Below are 20,527 nucleotides of genomic sequence, written 5' to 3'. Positions count from 1 at the left end.
GTATGGGAGATGAGCAATAGGATGCGAAGCTAGAAAAGCTTGGGCCCATTGTGGCGCCTTACTGCGGAGAGAGTTAACAATTAATGAGATCTTGCTGTGGTCGGAATGGTAATACCTTGGAGCCTGCTGGAAAATGAGTTGGCACTGTAGTAGGAACCCTCCAAAGGTATCAACATTGCCGTAGAAAGGTTCCGGCTGAAGGCGGACATTTTCCGGGATGTCGGCGGATGCGGAAGTGGCTTTGTTGACGGAATCGGGATCTTGAGCAGCGGCTGCGGGATTAGCATGTTGGCTAGTAGATGCACTGAGGAATTGCGTGATGCTGTCAAGGCGACGAAAAAGATCCCACTGAGCCGAGGACAGGAGAGTGATGGCTTCCGCTTGATGAGTAAGAAGATTTTCTTGGATGGATTAGGCATGTTGGAGCCCTTCCGGGTCAGCTGGGTCAGGAGTTTGGCCAGTTCGTTCTGTCATGATATGACTATAATTCGGAGTGACCCAGATGCTGTAACCCAGAAGGAGACTCAGACATTAAGGTGAGTTTAGAAGTTTTTATATAGGAAGGTGAGTTTTGGCTTATTTCCAACAGAGGCGCAGCGGCTGGCTGGAGGAGAGCAGTTGCAGGATTCCAGAGGTGAGACGGCGTGAAACCAGAGGACTGCGACCAGGTGAGATCCAGAGTAGATTATTCCTGAGGCAAAGACGAGAGGAGCAATAAGTAACACAGAACTTGGTAAACAGAACAAGAACATGAGCGAGCCTGACTATGCACCGTGGGAGGTAAAACGAACTGGCACCGACTGAAGATCCAGGAGATCCTTAAGAAGGCAGCGGTGATGAGGTAAGTGGTGGCAGCTGGTCGCGTCCAGAACAGAGCAGACGGGGGAGGGGGAGAGTAGCTGGCAGAGGCACCATGTCAAAATGACTTGCTTGAAATTCTTTGTCATGTTATTTATATTTGTTTCCCTTATGATCTTTAATATGTTTGTATTTTATTTTATTTTATTTGCATTGCATGATTTGTTGATGAAATTTTCACTTCATAGCCACCGTTTTGTTCAACCTATAGATAAATTCAAAATATGTATTACTTAGATTTCATGATTTTAATTTTTGGAAATTCGCCTTTTGTGTTTTGAATTGACTAAAATTACAAAGTTTGGTAAATCGTATTTTTACTGTATCAATTAGATTTAACAGCTGATAAACTAGGTAACTAGGGATTCTAGGTACATTTCTGCTAGCCTTAATCGGTCAACCTGACAACCCAGAGACGAGACCCGGGCACAGAGCAGCAGTGTAAAACGCTCCTCTGAGCCTCCCTTAGGGTTAGTGCTGGTGCAAAACCCATGCAGGGAAAGTCAAGCAGTTCCTAGCTTTAGTTTATGTGCTGAAAGACAAGTGAAAGGAGCGCGTCATAGAAACCTTAAAGTGACACACAGCAGTCTTCTAGCCTTAACAGAAACTTGGCTCCAACAGGATGACTATGTTAGACTGAATGATGCAACCCCCCCCCCCCCCCCCCCCTTTATGCTAACTATCAAAAATCCAGGATTTCAGGGAAAGGAGGTGGTTTGTAATATCACAGTAATATCACAGTCTAGCTTACTTCTCAGCCCTAAAGTTAAAAATGTTTATAACTCATTTCAAAGCATCATATTGTCTATAAATCACCCAAACAGGAAGACACGAAAACCTGTTTTATTCATAATTAATATATTTTATTTAATAATAATTATTAAAAAAAATATTATAATTATTTTATGATTCCATATTAACAATAATAAATACCTGTCTGGAAACAGGTAACGTGCCACAGTCTTTTAAATATGCAGTTGTTAAACCTCTTCTGAAAAAGCCCAGTTTGGATCCTAACATCTTGGCCAACTATAGACCGATATCAAACCTGCCCTTTATTTCTAAAATCCTAGAAAGAGTTGTAGTTAAGCAGCTTTACTGCCACCTACAGGACAACAGCCACTTTGAAGACTTTCAGTCGGGGTTTAGACCCCACCACAGTACGGAAACTGCATTAGTTAGAGTCTCTAATGACTTCTTATTGGCCTCAGAAAAGGGACTACTTTCTATTCTGGTCCTGTTAGACCTCAGTGCAGCCTTTGACTCTATTAACCACAGTATTTTACTCCAAAGATTAGAGCATGACATAGGGATCAGAGGATCTTCCCTCCAGTGGTTTGAATCCTATTTATCCGATAGGTATCAGTTCGTTAATGTAAATGGACAATCCTCTCAGTGCCCACTTATCCAGTGTGCAGCTCTCCAAATCTTCATAAATCTGTGATCGCGATTAGATCTTTTTCATTCTATAATACTGGACTCATTCTTTTTAGACAAGAGAGAAAAGGGAAACTGTTCCTGTCTGTTTGACAAAAATGTATACATTCATGGCTTACATTAAAACCAGGCTACCAAACAAGCAAAACTGTATTTTGGTCACAGTGAATGGGGTCATTTCAGCATAATCTATCCATCCATCTATTTTTTAAACCTGCTGATATCCTGTTCAGGTTCACAGTTTTGCTGGAGCCCAAACTACTGATGGGTGAAGGTGGTGAGGATCCTAACCAGTATATCATTCCATCCCAGCACAGAGAAACATCTATTCATCTTATAAACCTGCTGAATCTTTTTGGGGAAGTCATTGGACTGCAGGAGGTAATCCGGCTAGTGTTCGGGGATGGCGGGGTACACCTTGGACAGGACACCAGTCTTTTCCAGGGCCACACAATCACACAAACACTGACATTTACATCTGGGAGCAATTTAGAATCCTCAATTAACCCACAAAGCATGTTTATAGACTGGAGGAAGGAAGCCATAGTGCCATGAGAGCTAACCACTATACACCAAGCAGGATAGAGACACATTCTTTCTATTTTGCTTTCTGTACATTACCACAGTGAATTTTAAATAAAACTGGAGTTGATTAGAGGACTGGTGCTTGCATTTTGAAGATTTTGCTGTGAACAGACAACATTTGGTCAAAGGAGCTCCCCATGCAGGTGAAAGGAGCCATCATTAAGCTGAGAAAACAGTTAAACCATGCGAGAAATTGCTACAGTATTGGGAGTGGCAAAATCAACAGTGTGGTATATCCTGAGATATACCACTGAGATATAAGCACTGGTGAACTCAGCAACGTTAAATGAACTGGCTGTCCACGGAAGACAACAGTGGTGGATGATTGCAGAATCATTTCTATGGTGAAGAGGAATCCGTTCACAACAGCCAACCAAGTGAACAACACTCTCCAGGAGGTAGGCGTATCATTATCCAAGTCTACCATAAAAAGAAGACTGCATGAAAGTAGATACAGAGGGTACACTGCAAGATGCAAGCTACTCATAAGCCTCAAGAATAGGAAGGCTAGATTGGACTTTACTAAAAAGCATCTAAAAAAGCCAGCACAGTTCTGGAAAAACATTCTTTGGACCAAAATCAACCTCTACCAGAATGATGGCAAGAGAAAAGTATGGAGAAGGGGTGGAGAAGCTCATGATCCAAAGCACACTACATCATCAGTAAAACACTGTGGAGGCAGTGTGATGGTCTGGGCGTGCATGGCTGCTGGTGGCACTGGGACACTAGTGTTTATTGATGACGTGACACAGGACAGAAGCAGCCCAATGAATCCTGAGGTGTTCAGAGACGTACTGTCTGCGCAGATCCAGGTGAATGCAGCCAAACTGATTGGGCGACATTTCATAATACAGATGGACAACGACCCAAAACATACAGCCAAAGCAACTCAGGAGTTTATTAAAGCAAAGAAGTTCTTGAATGGCCAAGTCAGTCACCTGATCTTAACCCAGTTGAGCATGCATTTAACTTGTTGAAGACTAAACCTCAGACAGAAAGGCCCACAAACAAACAGCGAGTGAAAGCCGCTGCAGTAAAGGCCTGGCAGAGGTTTCAGAAGGAGAAAATCCAGCATCTGGTGATGTCCATGAGTTCAAGACTTCAGGCTGTCATCGTCAACAAAGGGTTTTCAACCAAATATTAGTAATGGCCATTTTCTTTTCAGTTATTTCATTTGTCCAATTACTTACGAGCCCACGAAATGAAGGGATTGTTTTAAAAAATGCTTTAGTTTTTCACATTTTTATGGAATCTTCTTGTTCAACCCATGGAATAAAAGTTGAAAGTCTGCACTTCAATGGCATCTGAGTTGTTTTATTTACAAGTCACTGTGGTAATGTACAGAAACTAAATTAGAAAGACTGTGTCTCTGTCCAAATATTTATGGTCATGACTGTATATGACTATGCTTTCGTTATATTCTTGATACTGGAAAAATCAGCAGTATCCAACATGAAACCCACACTAGAAATTATAATCTTGTCATTATTTCCAAATAAAACAAACAAACAAAAAATAAACAAACAAACATAAATAATAATAATAGATTATTATTATTATTATAAGAATAGAAATTACTTGAATGAAATGACTCAGTGTGTTAAATGTGATGGCTTGTCCTCTGAATTTTTAAATGTCCACAGGGAGGTGCCACAGGGTTCAATATTAGGACCTCTACTTTTCATTTTATACATTAATGAACTAGGACAAGATCTTCAAGATGCTAATATTCATCTTTATGCTGACGACACAATTATCTATTGCTTTGGACAAACTCCAGCGAAAGCAGTTGAATCTTTACAGAAAGCTTTTGATAATGTGCAGCTTACACTTCTGCAATTGAAAATTGTCCTAAATACGGAAAAGTCCAAATTCATGTTCCTTTTTAATACCAAAAAGGTGCCAGAAGATTTCCCTAAGATTCTCACTCTTCACGGAGATGCTATAAAGCAAGTACATGAGTACAAATACCTTGGGGTCTTACTTGATGATTCCTTGACATTCAAGCCCCACATTGAAAATATTGTGAAGAAACTAAAACTGAAACTGGGTTTTCTTTTTAGAAATAAGCTTTGCTTCTCTTTCGAGGTAAAAAAACGGCTTGTGACTGCAACATTTCTATCTGTTTTAGACTACGGGGACCTTTTTTACATGAATGCTTCAAATCATTGTCTTTACAGATTAGACTCTGTGTATCATGCTGCTCTGAGGTTTATAACCAATAGTAGAGCATTAACACATCACTGTGAACTGTACTCTCGTGTGGGGTGGTCATCTCTGTCCACAAGAAGGCAAGGACACTGGTACACTTTTATTTACAAGGCCATGCTTGGACTGCTTCCCTCCCACATTGGAGATTTACTAACGAGGAGAAATGTTGATTCTTATTCATTGCGTTCAAATGATCAACTATTGCTCAGTGTTCCATTTGTCCGCACAGAACTGGGAAAAAGATCTTTTTCTCACGCTGCTCCCACTTCATGGAACACACTGCAAAAAACCTGGAACTTATCTTTTTAAATGATTTTAAAGCCAGACTGAGAGCACTTGAGGTCAACTCCTTTAAATGTAACTGTTTTTATAAGTGAAATTGTAATTGTATTTGTTGTCTGTGTTTTTACCTTTTGCTGCCTCTTGGCCAGGACTCCCACGTAAAAGAGGTTTTTAATCTCAATGGGACTTTCCTGGTTAAATAAAGGCTAAATAAAAAAATAAATAAAAAATAAAGTAGAATGATGTATTAAATTAAACAGTCTGCGTGTGTTGCCAGAGGAATGTTTTCCTTTAATAAAACCAGTTTGATCTACTTTTTCAATCCTGTAAACTAAATCTCTGCTGATGATTTTTAAGTCTACATTAATAAGAGAGATTGGGAGATAATTTGATGGGAGGGTTAGGTCTTTACTAGGCTTTGGGAGCAGAGAGATGACTGCTGTATTCATGTGTTTTGGAAGTATTGAGGTTTGTTTTATTTCTGTAATTGCTCTGATGAATAATGGAGATATAATATTCCAAAAGTGCTTATAGAATTCAACAGGGAAGCCATCCGATCCTGGTGATTTATTATTTTCCATGCCATTAAGTGCAGCTACCAGTTCATTGTCTATCTACAGCTCAATACTATTAAGAAATGAGTTGATGGCTTCTTGATGACACATATCTTTTGCTGTTTTTTCTTGGATGTTTCACAGCCAGAAAAGAGACACAATTTCTTCTGTCCTCTGAACTCAAACTCCACACCTTTACCAAACACCACTATTCCTCTCTTATTTTTACAGTAGAAGCTGCTCTGCTGACAGAGAACTTTATCATATCCACTCAGGGAGCACTGTAAGGTGAGTATTCCATTATTTTCTGGTGAAAACGAGGTGACTAAGAGAAAAGAAAACCAATTCACTCAAGTAAGGAAATCTTGATTTCACCATAAACAAAACTTATATAATGTGACACATTTGAGGTGAAAATGTTAAAACTAAAAAGATTTTTAGTAAGTTAGACCATTCACATGGACATAACACTATTAATTTAAAAAAAATAATACATTACATCTATAGTCTGATGTTTATCATTCAACGATGTTAGTTATAATGAGTCTGTTTAATGAGCTAATGACTTATAATGAGATTTCTCCCCAAAAATATTGATAGTTCCCGCCATGAATAGATAGATCCCTATCCCTAATACGTCATTGTTATATGTCATAAAACTAGGCCAAATTTTTTCTGATGATCAGGTCAATAGCTGCGGTCACATGTGCAAAAAGTCTTTCATCGGATGAAAGATCAGAATAGAATAGAGCTGCGTACATGGGGCTCGAAAAACACTAGCAGATTATATCAAACGTTTATATACGTCGCCCTTCGATCTGAATAAATCAAATCTAAAATACTGGAAACGGCCATAGAAGAAGTAACAGCAAGTTCCGTTGTAAACAAACAAAGCTGCGGCTTAGAGGGACATGATCTTCTAAACGTGCTTTTATTATTAGTTATTGCCTGTTCGCTCATAATATTCAATATTCATGAGGCCAGTGCTTTATGGCCGCACAGACCTGGAAGAAGGGTTAGGATTAGGTTAATATGAGCCAACAACATTTAGCCTTAGATGCACTTAAAATCCATGCCGCAATGTGCATCTTAGCTGCACATAAATATGTGGGAATGACATCAGCCTTTATTTTGTCTGGACTCAATGTGTAACACAAATTCACGTGTTTATGCACGGTTTCTCAGGACTGTGCGGAGCGGCATTACTGCATTCAAAAGCCACCTCCGCCAGCTCACACACTGTCCCATAGCCACTCCTCTGCTCAGAGATACAAATCTCCAGGGAGACACAGCTCTCCTGAGTCTGACAACTCGCTCATGCAAAACAGTTAGACAGACAGCAGTCTAAAGTCTCCTCCGGAGTGTACACCATAACAAAGCACCATCCCCTGCCCGCAAACACGAAGCTACGAGTCCAACTGCTCTGATCGGAGACATGCTTCCCTTGCTTGGACCAGCCGGCCGGTCCTGTCCCGCTCCAAAGCTTTCTCTTTCAATGACAGTGCGCCTTGGAATCCGTAAGTCCTGTAATGTACTTGAATTAACAGACGCCGATCCCATCTATGTCCTGCAACTTCACAAAATGTATGAGGATCCCTGAAGGTGTGAAATTGACCTCTGAAAAGGATGTGGAGTTATTGACCACATTCTTCTGTGGTACAAAAGAAGAACTTGGCTTTCCATGACAATTATTTTCGTGGATGACATTCACCATCTCCTGCTGCAAGGAATACCTCTACATGATTGGCTGCTATGGGCATAAAAGGAGATAAACTGATGTTGTGACCCCAACCTCCCCTGACCTTAACCCTATGGAGTGCCTTTGGAGCATCCTCAAGCAGAATATCCATGAGGGTGGGGGGCAGCTTATATCTAAACAGCAGCTCTGGGAGGCTAATATGACATCTTGCAAAGAAATTCAAACAGAAAGTCTCCAAAAACCCACAAGTTCAATGGATGCAAGAGCTATGAAGATGTAACTTGGCCTATTGAGATGTTTTTGAATAGTTCTGAATTTAAGTAAATATGACCTCCTAATGCAGGAAATTCAACACAATGCCATTTTAAGTTTTTTATGATCACGTTTTGTGAAACTCTGTTGTGCATAATAATGTGGAACACAATGTGCTTTACTCTTTTTTTTTTTTGCCAACTTCTCCAAACAACATTGTGGTTTTATTGAAATGCAGAAGTGGTTTTTCCATGGTCAGCATCCACAGAAGAAACTGCCCATAACACTTCAACAATAGTCCTCCCTGCTGTTATGCAATTATTTGAGGAAAAGAAACTGCAAGATTCTCCTGACCCTTCAGGGTGTCATGCAATGATCATTCTCTAAAGCATCAGTTTTGAATTTGTCCTGTGTGTGGAGGTGACCTGTCCAATATCTGAGTGGGACGGCAACCATATCTAATGCATGGCAGCAGAAAGATGTAGACTTGGCTGCACCTTGTAAAATTGTTGGCGGGGTTTTGCAGAGGCTGGCCTTAGGAGAACAGATGAAGAGTTTAAGAAGGTGTATGAACAGACTCCAGAGGAAGCTGCAGTGGTAGGCCTTGAGCTCCACATTTGAGGACCTAGGTAGAGGGTTCTGTTTGGATTTTGTCCAGTGCCGAAGATGTACTTTTAAAACAAAAACCCACAAGTTCAATGGATGCAAGAACTATAAAGATGTAACTTGGCCTATAAGGATGTTTTTGATTGGAATAGTTTTGGATTTTAGTAAATATGACCTCCTAATGCAGGAAATTCAACACATGACAATTTTCTGTTTTCTATGATCTATCAAATTTTTTGGAACTCTGTTGTTAATTCTAATGTGGAACAATGCATTTTAAGGTTTGTATGCAAAATAATGTGGAGCACAATGTGCTTTTTTTTTTTTTGCCAACTTCTCCCAAAAAATTGTGGTTTTATTGAAATGCAGAAGTGGTTTTTCCATGGTCAGCATCAACAGAAGGAACTGCAGACGAACTGCCAACAACACTTCAACAATATTCCTCCCTGCTGTTATGCAATTTCTTGAGGAAAAGAAACTGCAAGATTCTCTCGACCCTTCAGGGTGTGATGTAATGATCATTCTCTAAAGCATCAGCTTTGAATTTGTCCTGTGTGTGGAGGTGACCTGTCCAATTCCTGAAGGGACTGCAACAGTATGTGATGCATGGCAGCAGAAAATGTAGACTTGGCTGCAACTTGTAAAATTGTTGGTGGGGTTTTGTAAATGCTGGCCTTTAGGAGAACAGATGAAGAGTTTAAGAAGGTGTATGAACAGACCCCAGAGGAAGCTGCAGTGGTAGGCCTTGAGCTCAGCATTTGAGGACCTAGGTAGAAATAAGTACTGTTTGGATTTTGTCCGCTGGCGAAGATGCACTTTTGTACTCCATCCATTCATCCATCCATCCATCCATCCATCCATCCATCCATCCATCCATCCATCCATCCATCCATCCATCCATCCATCCATCCATCCATCCATCCATCCTCAAAACCCACTGAATCCATGATGAGCCCATCAATCGCTGAAAAGGTAAAATGATTGCCTAGAATTCTTCACTAAAACTAAATAGAATACTAGTTACTGGCTTGTCGTAAACGAATCCCTAAAATGAACCACAGAAATCCACATTTTTACAGGTAGTGCCTTATACAAGTTTTGTATCAAGTCTTAGTTTTTTGTGCATTTTTTTGCTTTTGCGACTCAAACTAAAGTATGACTGATACTCCAGCAAATATAGTGATAACAGTCATTTTAGTTGCAGATGTGTGATCAAGTATATTACAAAAAAAAACAGTGGACAAAGTTCAATGCAGACCAGCTAAAGAAGCATAAACTGAGTACAGAAAATAACTCGGCAAAGCATTTCCTTTATGACACTTGTGACACGAGTTTACAAAAAAAATCTGCCTTTTTTAACTTATCAACTGTTGAGCTTTTATTTATCTTTAACTATAGCAACATTAAGTATGGGAGGCAGTGGCTCAGGCGGTTGAGCAGCTCGTCTAATGATCGAGGGCTCGGCGGTTCGGTCCCTGCTCCCCCTTAGCCAACTGCTGTTGTGTCCTTGGGCAAGACCCTTCACCCTCCCTACCTCCAGTGTGTATGTGTGTGTGTGTGTGTGTTGAAGCAACAATTATTGAGTGGGTGGAGCCAAGATTTTATCTCCTACTTAACCATCATCAAGGAGGAAATTAATGTTTACAGCAGGAGACCAACAAAGAAAGTATGGCTCTACTACTGAAATTGCTGACTATTTTCATGCTTCAGGTTGGAGGTAAAGATTTTATTTGTTTGAATTTTTCTTTCCAAATATTTCTTAATTTAAGTTTAAGACCTTTGTTTGCCACTTATAGTGTGTCTGTTACATCAATTACAAGGTATATTTGATTTCACTTGGAGAAATGGGTAATAAAAGGGTATTTTTATGAATTGGTGTAGTTAGTTTTTTTTTTTAAATAAGTTTTTAATAGAAAGTTTTCAAAATGTTATTCTAATAATTACGCCTTTTGAATACTGAAGACAGAAAGCTTAAATATTTGCAATAACTAAACTAGCATTAAATTATTTTTTTTTATTACAAGAGCTGCATCAATACTTGCTAAAGTGCTTAAAAATAATTCATAATAGAAGTATTGGAATTTAAAGTTATTAAATGTTTAAATGACCCAGAAACAAAAAGGTAAAAATTATTGAAAAGAAGGCTTGCAAAGACAAAACTGCAAATTTTACACATTTGAAAATATAGTTTATAAACAATTTACATTATGCGTGTGCAGACTGTGTATTTCTTCTTTGCATTTTTAAACCTCAACTGTTGTTCAATGATTTTGTTTGTGATCCTTAATTGTATTTCTCTGTTTCTTTAAGTTTCTCTTGCAGGCTTCGACTTCAAATTTGACGTCCACTTCAAAAGAGTGGGGGAGGACATCCTTTTAAACTGTCCTGTTGATGAATCCTCCGACCAATGCTCCAATACTATCTGGGCATACATAAGACCCTCCAATGATGGGGAGATAAAACGAATGATCTTTGGAGGAAATGTTTACAACAGTTCAGTTAGAGATTCCAGGCTGAGTTTGAGCAGTAACTGCTCTCTGCTCATCACAAACATCACTGATGAAGATGCTGGTCTTTACATCTGTAGTCATAGGATGCCTATGCTCCTTAATACTTTGAGCAGTGAGTATTCTGATCTGATCCAAAAAAAAGCTCTGACATGTGAACTCCTTGAAGCATTTAGGTTGGAAAAAGGTCAAACTGCTGACAAAGCATGTTTAGTGTGAGAGATGTGAGAGAGTCGACTGATGGGAGAAAATATCATGACATGTTTCATTCTTTATATAGTAAATAGGTTGAATTGATGAATCCATAAACAGTAAAGATCAATGTCTCTGATTATCACTGATTAAAGAGGTTTTCTGTTTAGTTTAACTTGATAAACTTCAGATCAGTTTGATTGATTTAAGTAAAAACTGTGTCAAATTAAAAATGTGTCCTATTGTTTTATTAAATTGTGAAAAAAAGAATGTAATCACCTAAACTAAAAATAATGTTTAAATATCTGTTGTTTTTCAGTTACTTCGTCTCCACCAGATGTTAATGGACAAGTGGATTTGACATGCTCTTTAAAGAATTATAATCAACCTGGTCACTGCCATCCATACCCCATCTGGATGGATGAGACAGGATCTCAACTGTCTGGTAAAAATCCTGAGTTTGAGGTTAAAAAACAAACAAACTGTGATTCTGTTCTGACTGTGAAACATCAGAGTGGAAACAACAAAAGATTCACCTGCAAGTTTGTTGAAGATGAAGAAGTGAAGATAGAGGCTGACTACGTTCTAACAGGTTAGACATTTATACATTTAATTTTTTCATCAGGTGTGCTGAAGGTAGACATAAAAATATCGGAATTTTTTGCTTTTAGGAGAAAAAGAACTGCTTGATTTTCTCTAAATTGTTTCTCCAGAATGAAGCACGGAGGATGGTGATGAAGACGCCCTGTGAAGAAGAGAGGCAGAAACTCCTTTAACAGAGAAAAAGTACATATCGGAGAAAATTGTTCTATTTTTTAACACTTTTGATGTGTATTCATGCAGATTCATGAACTTTCTGGACTAACTTTTTTTATGAAATCAAACTATTACTAAAAGTATTTATTAATCAGGCAGTTAGTGATCAGCTTATTTTTATCATTCATTTCGCGTATTAAACATGCTAAATCTTTACGCTCATTGCAATCAATTGTTAATATTTTATGTTTTAGACGTTGACCCTCAATTGAGGAAGGTGAGTTAGCAGGTGAGGCAGCATGGCTGGTGTGTGAATAAAACGTAGATAAGAAGCAGTGATAAAAACACTTGGAGTTGCAGTAGTTCAGTGTTTTTCAACCAGTGTACCGCGGCACACTAGTGTACCATGGGAAATTACCCATTCACTGATCAAAAACATTTTCCATCTCCAGGATATCAGCTCTGTGTTCATCCAAGGAGGCCCTGATAAAACACTGAGTAGTCAGGAATATGAAAGATCATAAAAATACTGTTTTCTTTGTGTTTACTTGATTCTATTAAAGAAACTTTGAGAAGAATGACGGTACCGCGATTTAGCTGCAGCTTCAGCTCTTTTTTTCGAAAAAGTCCCGCCCCTTTAACTGTCTCCACCAATCATTCTTAGAGGCTTAATCATAAGTCATCAATCTGACAAATCAGAAGTGGTTAAAATCTTAACTTCCTTGTTCCGATTCTGCTCATAAAGTCTCTCAGTTCCAACAAAAATACCAGCTAAAGCTCATCTTTAGCGGTGTAGCTTTCCACAGAATCCAGTGTCAGACTGTGGAACAAGTGAACAAAACCATGAAGCTCAAGTGAGTCTGTCTTCCATTGGCGGCAGTTGGCACTACATCTCCCATGATACATTGGGTTAAAGTGACAGCATCTCTGCGCTACTATGAGTCTTAAACGTCTTGAAACCACAACGAACACACATCAAACAGTTTTTAAATCCTCTTGATGAAATCAGAGGTCAACAGTGTAGTTCTCCTTCAAGGTTTGTGTTTATTAACAGCCAAATACCCCAGAGTTTGGTCACCAACATTGAAAAAATAAACAGATAAATAAATAAATCACAATTTAGAAAGAATATATTTGTTTTTGATGAGGTTACATAAAATTGCTTGTTAATAAACTGGAGGAAAAAATAACTACCAGGGTAAAATTACAAATAATTTAGTTGAAAATTATTACTAAAATCTAACTTAACTTATTACATCTTTTTTTTAAAAACAGCTGCAACTTCCAGCTTTTTCTGTCACATTTTTTTTTTTAACAAAAATGTACGTGAGATTGTGGAGGGACGGTACATCAATACAGACTATGGAGTTCCCCTTTTTTAATTTTTGGGTGCTGGTGTTCCTTGGCTCAAAAAAGGTTGTAAAACACTGCAGCAGACCTTATCAAATAGGAATAATAACTCAGCTGTTTAAAGAGTCGAAATAAAGAAGCAAACTTGACTGCTGATGCCAAACCATTGCAGCTAATGAAAGATTAAATGAAGATTGCATTTTGAGCTTAAAATAATTCAATTTGTGTTTTTTGGAACACTTATGCTTTTTTGCTGAAGAACATTTCAGAGAGCTGTTTACATTTTTATTCAGCATGGAAAGAAATGCCTCTGTCTGTATTTCTTTATTGATTTACTTTAAATAAAACATACTTACAGCATTCATTTATTGGAATTTCAGGTTTCCATCCTTTTTACGCCATTATTTGAATGCAGAATTTGGTTATTGACAGTCTTGGTATCGGCCCCAAAAAAACATACTGGTCAGTTCCTACCAGGAACGTTTCTCACCCAACAATGAATGAATTCATTCCGCTGCATTTGCTCAAATCTGGCAACGTCTGCAGGATTTCTAGAGACCCTGCACTCCACTTCCTGCCTTTGAGCACTTCCATCTGTGTTTTGGACAAGACAAAATAAAGAGCTGCAAAGTCACACATCAGAACTGAAGTTTGGTGTCTTTTCTAACGAACACAAACACAACGCAGAGCAGCGGTGTGTGTTACTGTCCTGAAAGGGGAAAGAAAGAAAACAAGATGAGCTGTTCCCTAAATGAGAGCATTTACTCAAATGAGTGAAACAAGCCGCGTTTGCCCCCTTCTGGTCATTCTAGGCACAAACAATCGATCACTGAACAGGATCAGCATTATTGACCAGAGGCATTCATAAACAAATGGAGTGATTTTTTCCGTGGTATTAAAAGAAAATTGAATCTAGTATGTGCCAAATGTGCACCTCCAAAGACTAAGTTACATATTTTAAGATGATTTTTTATATTGTTTTAATATTGATCTTAATGTAAAACACTTTATGTTACCAATTATGAATAGAGCTGCATAAACAAAGATTGATTTGATCATATAGTATCCACATGGTGGTGGTTAGGAGAACGCAGACTGACAGAAAGAAACTGGACCAGTAAAAGAGGACGGCCTTGTTCATGGAATATCAGTCGTTTCAGTTGCTGCTTTGATGAAACATCAAGTTTGTTACAAAAGATCAAAACCAGACAGTTTGTGAACAAAAGTAATAAAGTTCATTACAGAGCAGTTTAAGAAGCATGTAGTGTGTTCAGGAAATGAACAAACACAACATTTCCTCTGTTATGACACTTCTGACAGGAAAAAGAAAGACGTCCTTTTTATGATACTAAACTGATGAACTGTTGAGCTTTATCTTCAAATATAACGACATCAGTTGTCTTCTGTTGTTTCATTTTCACCTTCATTAACTTGATTTTATTGTTTATCAACCAGTAAATCTTCCTTTCAGTCTGATTGACATCACTCAAATTTACTGACACTTAAAATATTGAGATTGTGGAGACACGACTTTCTTTTTCATTTAGTCATCAAAGAAATTAATATTTACAACGAGAAACCAACAAAGTAAGAATGACTATGACTGGAATTGAATCCTTATTTTCATGCTTCAGTCTGGAGGTAAAAATCTTATTTGTTTGAAATATTTTATGTGTTGCCAAAGCCTGGATCTCTGGATTGGATTTCATGTGCAGGAACCTGGTCTGGACCCTATACAGATTCCACGGTGCCCTCTATTTCTTCTTTGGCGTCTCCGGACATCTTCCCTACAAAGAGGATGTTTCCTGGAGGTGGATAACTGCTTCCAGTGCAATAATCTGCCAAACATTCCCTCTCTTTGTGTTTCTGTTACAGACTCCTCTGAGCATCCGGCAGTATCCCTGTTTCATTACCACCTGAGCTCCAATAAACTGCATTTATCTAGACCTCAGTGTGCACTTTCCTTTGATACACCCACGGCCTAGCAGGTGTTGACTTGAAAAGGACTGCAGAACCTTATTCTGGTTTGGTGTGACGTAACATTGACTGCAGTGGTGAGAACTACCACTGCAGCAAAGTATCTCCTGCTGGGTCATCAAGTCAGTCTGTCTTTTCAAATTTTCTTCCTTGTTTCACAGTTAATTCTGTTCATGTTTAATTCCTTAAACCTTTGAGTTTCCCCCATTATCCTGGTCTCCTGCATGTTTGCTCTGTCCTTCCGTTCCAAACACATTAAAGTGTCCACTTTTCCATCAGGGGCTGGAAAACACAGAAAGCTGGAGGATGTGAAGATCTGATTCTATCATTTCACTCTAACAGCAGAATAAGTCACTTCAGCTTCTTCCTTGTTGACCTGTAAGACACAAACCAAATGTTTCTATGCTAAAAGACTTCTACTTACAATTTGGAAATACACTTTAAATAAAAATAAAAATCTTGTATCTGTAATGTGGCAATTAACAACCAAGACTGTCTCACAGAGATACACAAAAGCAACAAAAACCAAAACTTACTATAAATGATGACAAAGGTCATTTATCATGACTAACTAGTTTATATTTTCCTGAAAATATAGACTAGTCTTGTAATTCACAAATTTTAGCATTTATATTTTGAACATCTCCAAGTCATTTCTGATACGGTGCCTCTGTCGGACTCCTCCCCCTCTCCTCTCCGCTTGGCTGCTGATTCTCCCCACCTGCGACCACTTACCTCATCATCTCATCCGCCTTCATAAGGAGCCACAGGATCATCAGTCTTCGCCAGTCCGTTGCCCCTGATGGTGCATAGTTGGTCTTCAAGTCAAGCTATTGTCTGTTTCGTTACGTCAAGTCTATGACTAAAAACTGTCTCTCTCTACTCACCTCCAGGAATCCAGTAACACGAGTGGTTGCAAGGAATCAGTTTCCAGCCGGTCTCGCCAATCTTTCCTCTCCTGCGGTCCCACCACGAGCCTCTGCCTCTTCTAGTATCCCATCCTTCACCAGCATCTGCCTACGGAGAAATCCACCAGTGACGCCGCTAACTTCTGCCTCTAGTTTGGAACCGACATCCAGTCCTGCTCACGCTCGGTTTCCTGCTCGCTCCACGTATTAAACCTCTTACCTGCCACGCTTGCCTCCCGCTGTGTTTCTTCTGGGTTCCAGCATCTGGGTTCGAAAAGTGTTCTGTAGCCATGACAGAACGGACTGGCCATAATTCCGACCCAGCTGACCCAGAAGGACTCAGATTAGCCGTTTCCCAACAAGGCATTATGCTGGGACGTCAAGCGGACGCTCTGTCACAAATGGCTGCGGCCCAGCAGGATCTCTTTCATCGCCTAGATGGTATGACTCAGACCTTACATGAACTAACCAGCCAGTTTTCCCAGGTTTCGCCCGCCACAGCCCATATTCCTGTCATCCCAGCTTCTTCCGCTTCCGGATCGCCGTCCGCACCCGAAAACATCCGACTCCAACTGGAACCTTTCTTCGGGGATGTGGAAGCCTGCGGAGGATTTTTGCTGCAGTGTCAGTTAATATGTCAACAAGCTCCCCGATTCTATCTGACCGACCACAGTAAGATCACACTCATCATCAATTCTCTACGAAGTAAAGCTCTCCAGTGGGCCCAAGCCTTTCTCTCTGCCAATCCCATCTCTCACCTGTCTTATGAGCGTTTCCTCGGCGAATTCCGCCTGATATTCGACCAACCTCGTAAACAGGAAGAGGCGACCCGGTGGCTGCTTGCACTCAAACAGCGGAACCGTCCTGTTAGCGATCACGTCATCGATTTCCGCATTCTAGCGGTTGAAGCTGGCTGGCCCGATCTGGCCCTCAAAGGTGTTTTCTACCAGTCCTTGAATGAACAAATTAAAGACCACCTTTGTTCTCAACCGGAAGCACGATCCTTTGAGGAGTTAGTTTCCGCCGCTCTCAGGTCGGACGTTAGGATACGTGAACGCCAAAAAGAACAAAGTCATCCGCCTCCACGTCTCCCGACTAAGTCAGTCCATGCTTCACCGATCGATCCAGGCCCTTATGCTGAGTGTCCTGTCCCCTCCAAGACTATGGATGAACCCATGCAGATCGGTCACTCAAGGCTTTCAGAAGAGGAGCGGCGCAAAAGACGCGAAGCTGGAGCCTGTTTCTACTGCGGGGCTAAAGGCCTTTTAGTCTCAGGGTGCCCAGTACGTTTAAACTCCCAAGCACCTCGCTAGACGACAGGCCGCGAGGGGAGGTATCTGCCACAGATTCTGGTAAAGAATCTTTGTATTTACCTGTCAAGTTATGCCTCGATCTCCAAGTTCATGATCTTAGGGCCCTCGTAGATTCTGGGGCGGAACAGAGCCTTATTGACTTTCATGTAGTTAACCACTTGTCTATCCCCACAGAGCCCCTAGAAACCCCCATTGAAGCTTCTGGCCTCGGGGGACAACACCTGTCTCGTATCACCCACCGTACCAAGCCCATTCTACTCGTCACGTCAGGTAATCATAGGGAATCAGTTCAGTTTTACATCACCCAGTCCGCTCATACTCCCATAGTGTTAGGATTCTCCTGGCTTAAATTGCACAATCCCCAATTTAACTGGGCTCAAGGATCTGTCACTCAATGGAGTTCGTACTGCCTCGCTAACTGTTTACTGTCCGCGGTTCCCCGTGTGTGCTCCATTGATACCGAGAGTCCCGTCTCAGTTGATCTTGCTTCCATTCCGTCGTGTTATCACGACTTAAAAGCGGTTTTCAGTAAAACTAAGGCTAGCGCCCTTCCCCCGCATAGACCTTACGATTGCGCTATTACCCTCCTTCCTGGTGCTCCTCTACCTAAGGGGCGGCTATTCAACCTGTCGGGCCCCGAAAGAAACGCCATGGAACAGTACATCCAGGAAGCGCTTTCGCTAGGGCACATACGACCCTCCTCCTCCCCTGTGGGGGCTGGATTTTTCTTCGTGGAGAAAAAAGATAAGACACTCAGGCCTTGCATCGGTTACCGCGAACTTAATCAGATCACAGTCAAAGATAAATACTCCCTGCCACTAATCACATCCGTTTTTGACTCCGTTCAACAAGCTCGTATCTTCACTAAATTAGACCTCCGCAATGCGTACCATTTGGTTCGCATCAAAGAAGGCGACGAATGGAAGACTGCATTCAAAACCCCCTTAGGCCACTATGAATATTTGGTCATGCCTTTTGGCCTCACCAACGCCCCTGCAGTCTTCCAGAGGTTGGTTAACGACATACTCCATGATTTCCTTAACCGGTTCGTCTTCGTATACCTAGATGACATTCTCATCTATTCTCATGATCAGGCCCAACATGAACATCACGTACGTCTCGTGCTGGAGAGATTATTGGAAAACCAGCTTTATGTAAAATTTGAGAAATGCGAGTTTCATGTTTCAACCGTTCAGTTTCTCGGCTATATCATTGAGGCCGGTTGCATCCGACCTGATCCTGCCAAGTTAGAAGCCGTCACCAACTGGGCTCCTCCAGACACTCGGAAAAAACTTCAACAGTTTCTAGGCTTCGCCAATTTTTACAGGCGCTTTATCCGTAATTACAGCAGCATAGCTTCTCCCCTCACGCGCCTTACTTCTACTTCTCACCCCTTTGTCTGGTCCACTGAAGCCCAACACGCCTTTGACAAATTGAAAAAACTGTTCGTATCCGCACCCATCCTCATCCAACCTGACCCATCTCGCCAATTCATCGTCGAGGTCGACGCTTCTGATACCGGTGTGGGGGCCGTCCTCTCCCAAAAGGAAGACTCAACAGGCAAAATGAAACCTTGTGCCTTTTTTTCTCGCAAATTATCACCGGCAGAACAGAACTACGATGTCGGCAACCGGGAACTACTTGCCATCAAGCTGGCATTGGAGGAATGGCGTCACTGGTTGGAGGGAGCAGAACAGCCATTCATCGTATGGACTGTAGAAAATGTATGTTTTAATATCTTATTCTTCATTATGTTATAGCTTTATCTTTAGTGTGAAGTGAACTCATTTTGAACTCAACAGGACTTATTCTCCAGTGACCTTCACTTGTGCTTTGTAGTTGCAGCAGCAACTAGGACTTCTTTGTGCAAATCTAGGAGTTTCCAGAGACGCAATAAATATGTCATGGACTACATTTCTACTATCTGGGTTGAACACCTTATCCTTGGGAAAGTGTTCAGGTTCGTGTTCTCATGTGGAGGATGAAGCTGACCTCTGATCTCGTGCCGGCGATGGAGTATTCGTTTGGCTGGTATGATTTACTTTGGACCAGAGGAGGACTCCTTTTGATCATGGATTGTGTGCGCCGGTGAATGGCCCCCACCCCTGGAAAGGCGGAGCGGATCTGGACTTTGCAACCTTCAGCTATTGGCCGGTGGAAGCAGGCGGGCTATCAGCTGACGAATCAGAGTGTTCCGGGGCGGAGGATCAGCGACCATGATCTTTCCGGAAGGCGGAGATTCAAACACATCTTAAAAAGACTGGTTTTAAAGTTTTCCATTGTTCTTAGGAAAATCTACGAGTAATTCGCATGTAACTTGTGCGTCAGTAGATCTTTACTTGAGAATCCAGATATATCTGCATTAATGTTTTAAACTGTGCTTTAGAACTATTGTCAGGGAAATAAACTCTGTGTATTTTTAAACCGGTTGAATCCTTGTTTGTTTTACCACTCTCGACTATCGAACACGCATGGATGGAAAGAACCCAAAAACGGACGATTCTCTTTCCTTCAGGACCGATAACAAGAACCTGGCCTATCTCCGCTCAGCCAAACGGATCAACTCCAGGCAAGCTCGTTGGTGTCTCTTTTTTGACCGCTTCAATTTTGTAATCACCTACAGACCCGGATCCCGAAATGTCAAGCCTGACGCCCTGTCCCGAAAGTACAGCCCTTCAGAACGCGCCCCAGCCTCTATCCTTCCCTCCACCTGCGTCATCGGAGCCCTCACGTGGGACGTCGAAAACAAGGTACTCCAAGCCCTGAGAGACAATAATCAGAATCAGAATCAGAATCAGAAATACTTTATTGATCCCACACGTGGGAAATTTGTTCGTTACCATAACAACTGACAGGAAAAAAAGAGTAAGAATAATATAAATAAAAATAAAAAAAGAGAACAAGGAAAATGTGGTATAATTTAAAGAGCTATTTACATAACAGTGCAGGTAAAGAGATGTGCAAAAGAAATGTGCAAAATAAAGAAAAGAGAAAAAAAAATGTGCAAAGGTTATCTTCTGCATTGTGAATTATTGAACAG

The 20,527-nt window shown here is 40.7% G+C and overlaps 2 protein-coding genes across 3 annotated transcripts in view; one reads left to right on the top strand and one right to left on the bottom strand.

Moving 5' to 3' along the window:
• The window catches only part of LOC105357177, a 302,080-nt gene that overhangs the window by 257,679 nt on the left and 23,874 nt on the right, over window positions 1–20,527 (bottom strand). The gene's annotated exons all lie outside the window — the stretch shown is intronic.
• LOC101158905 lies at window positions 10,070–12,284 on the top strand. The gene is made up of 4 exons (XM_004083645.3): window positions 10,070–10,201; window positions 10,795–11,106; window positions 11,503–11,775; window positions 11,897–12,284. The coding sequence occupies exons 1-4, from the start codon at window positions 10,153–10,155 to the stop codon at window positions 11,899–11,901; spliced, it is 639 nt and encodes a 212-aa protein (XP_004083693.1). The 5' UTR covers window positions 10,070–10,152; the 3' UTR covers window positions 11,902–12,284.

Source organism: Oryzias latipes, chromosome 24 (genome assembly GCF_002234675.1).
Source record: "Oryzias latipes chromosome 24, ASM223467v1".
Taxonomy (NCBI): domain Eukaryota; kingdom Metazoa; phylum Chordata; class Actinopteri; order Beloniformes; family Adrianichthyidae; genus Oryzias; species Oryzias latipes.
This window is presented reverse-complemented; position numbering and strand designations above follow the sequence as displayed.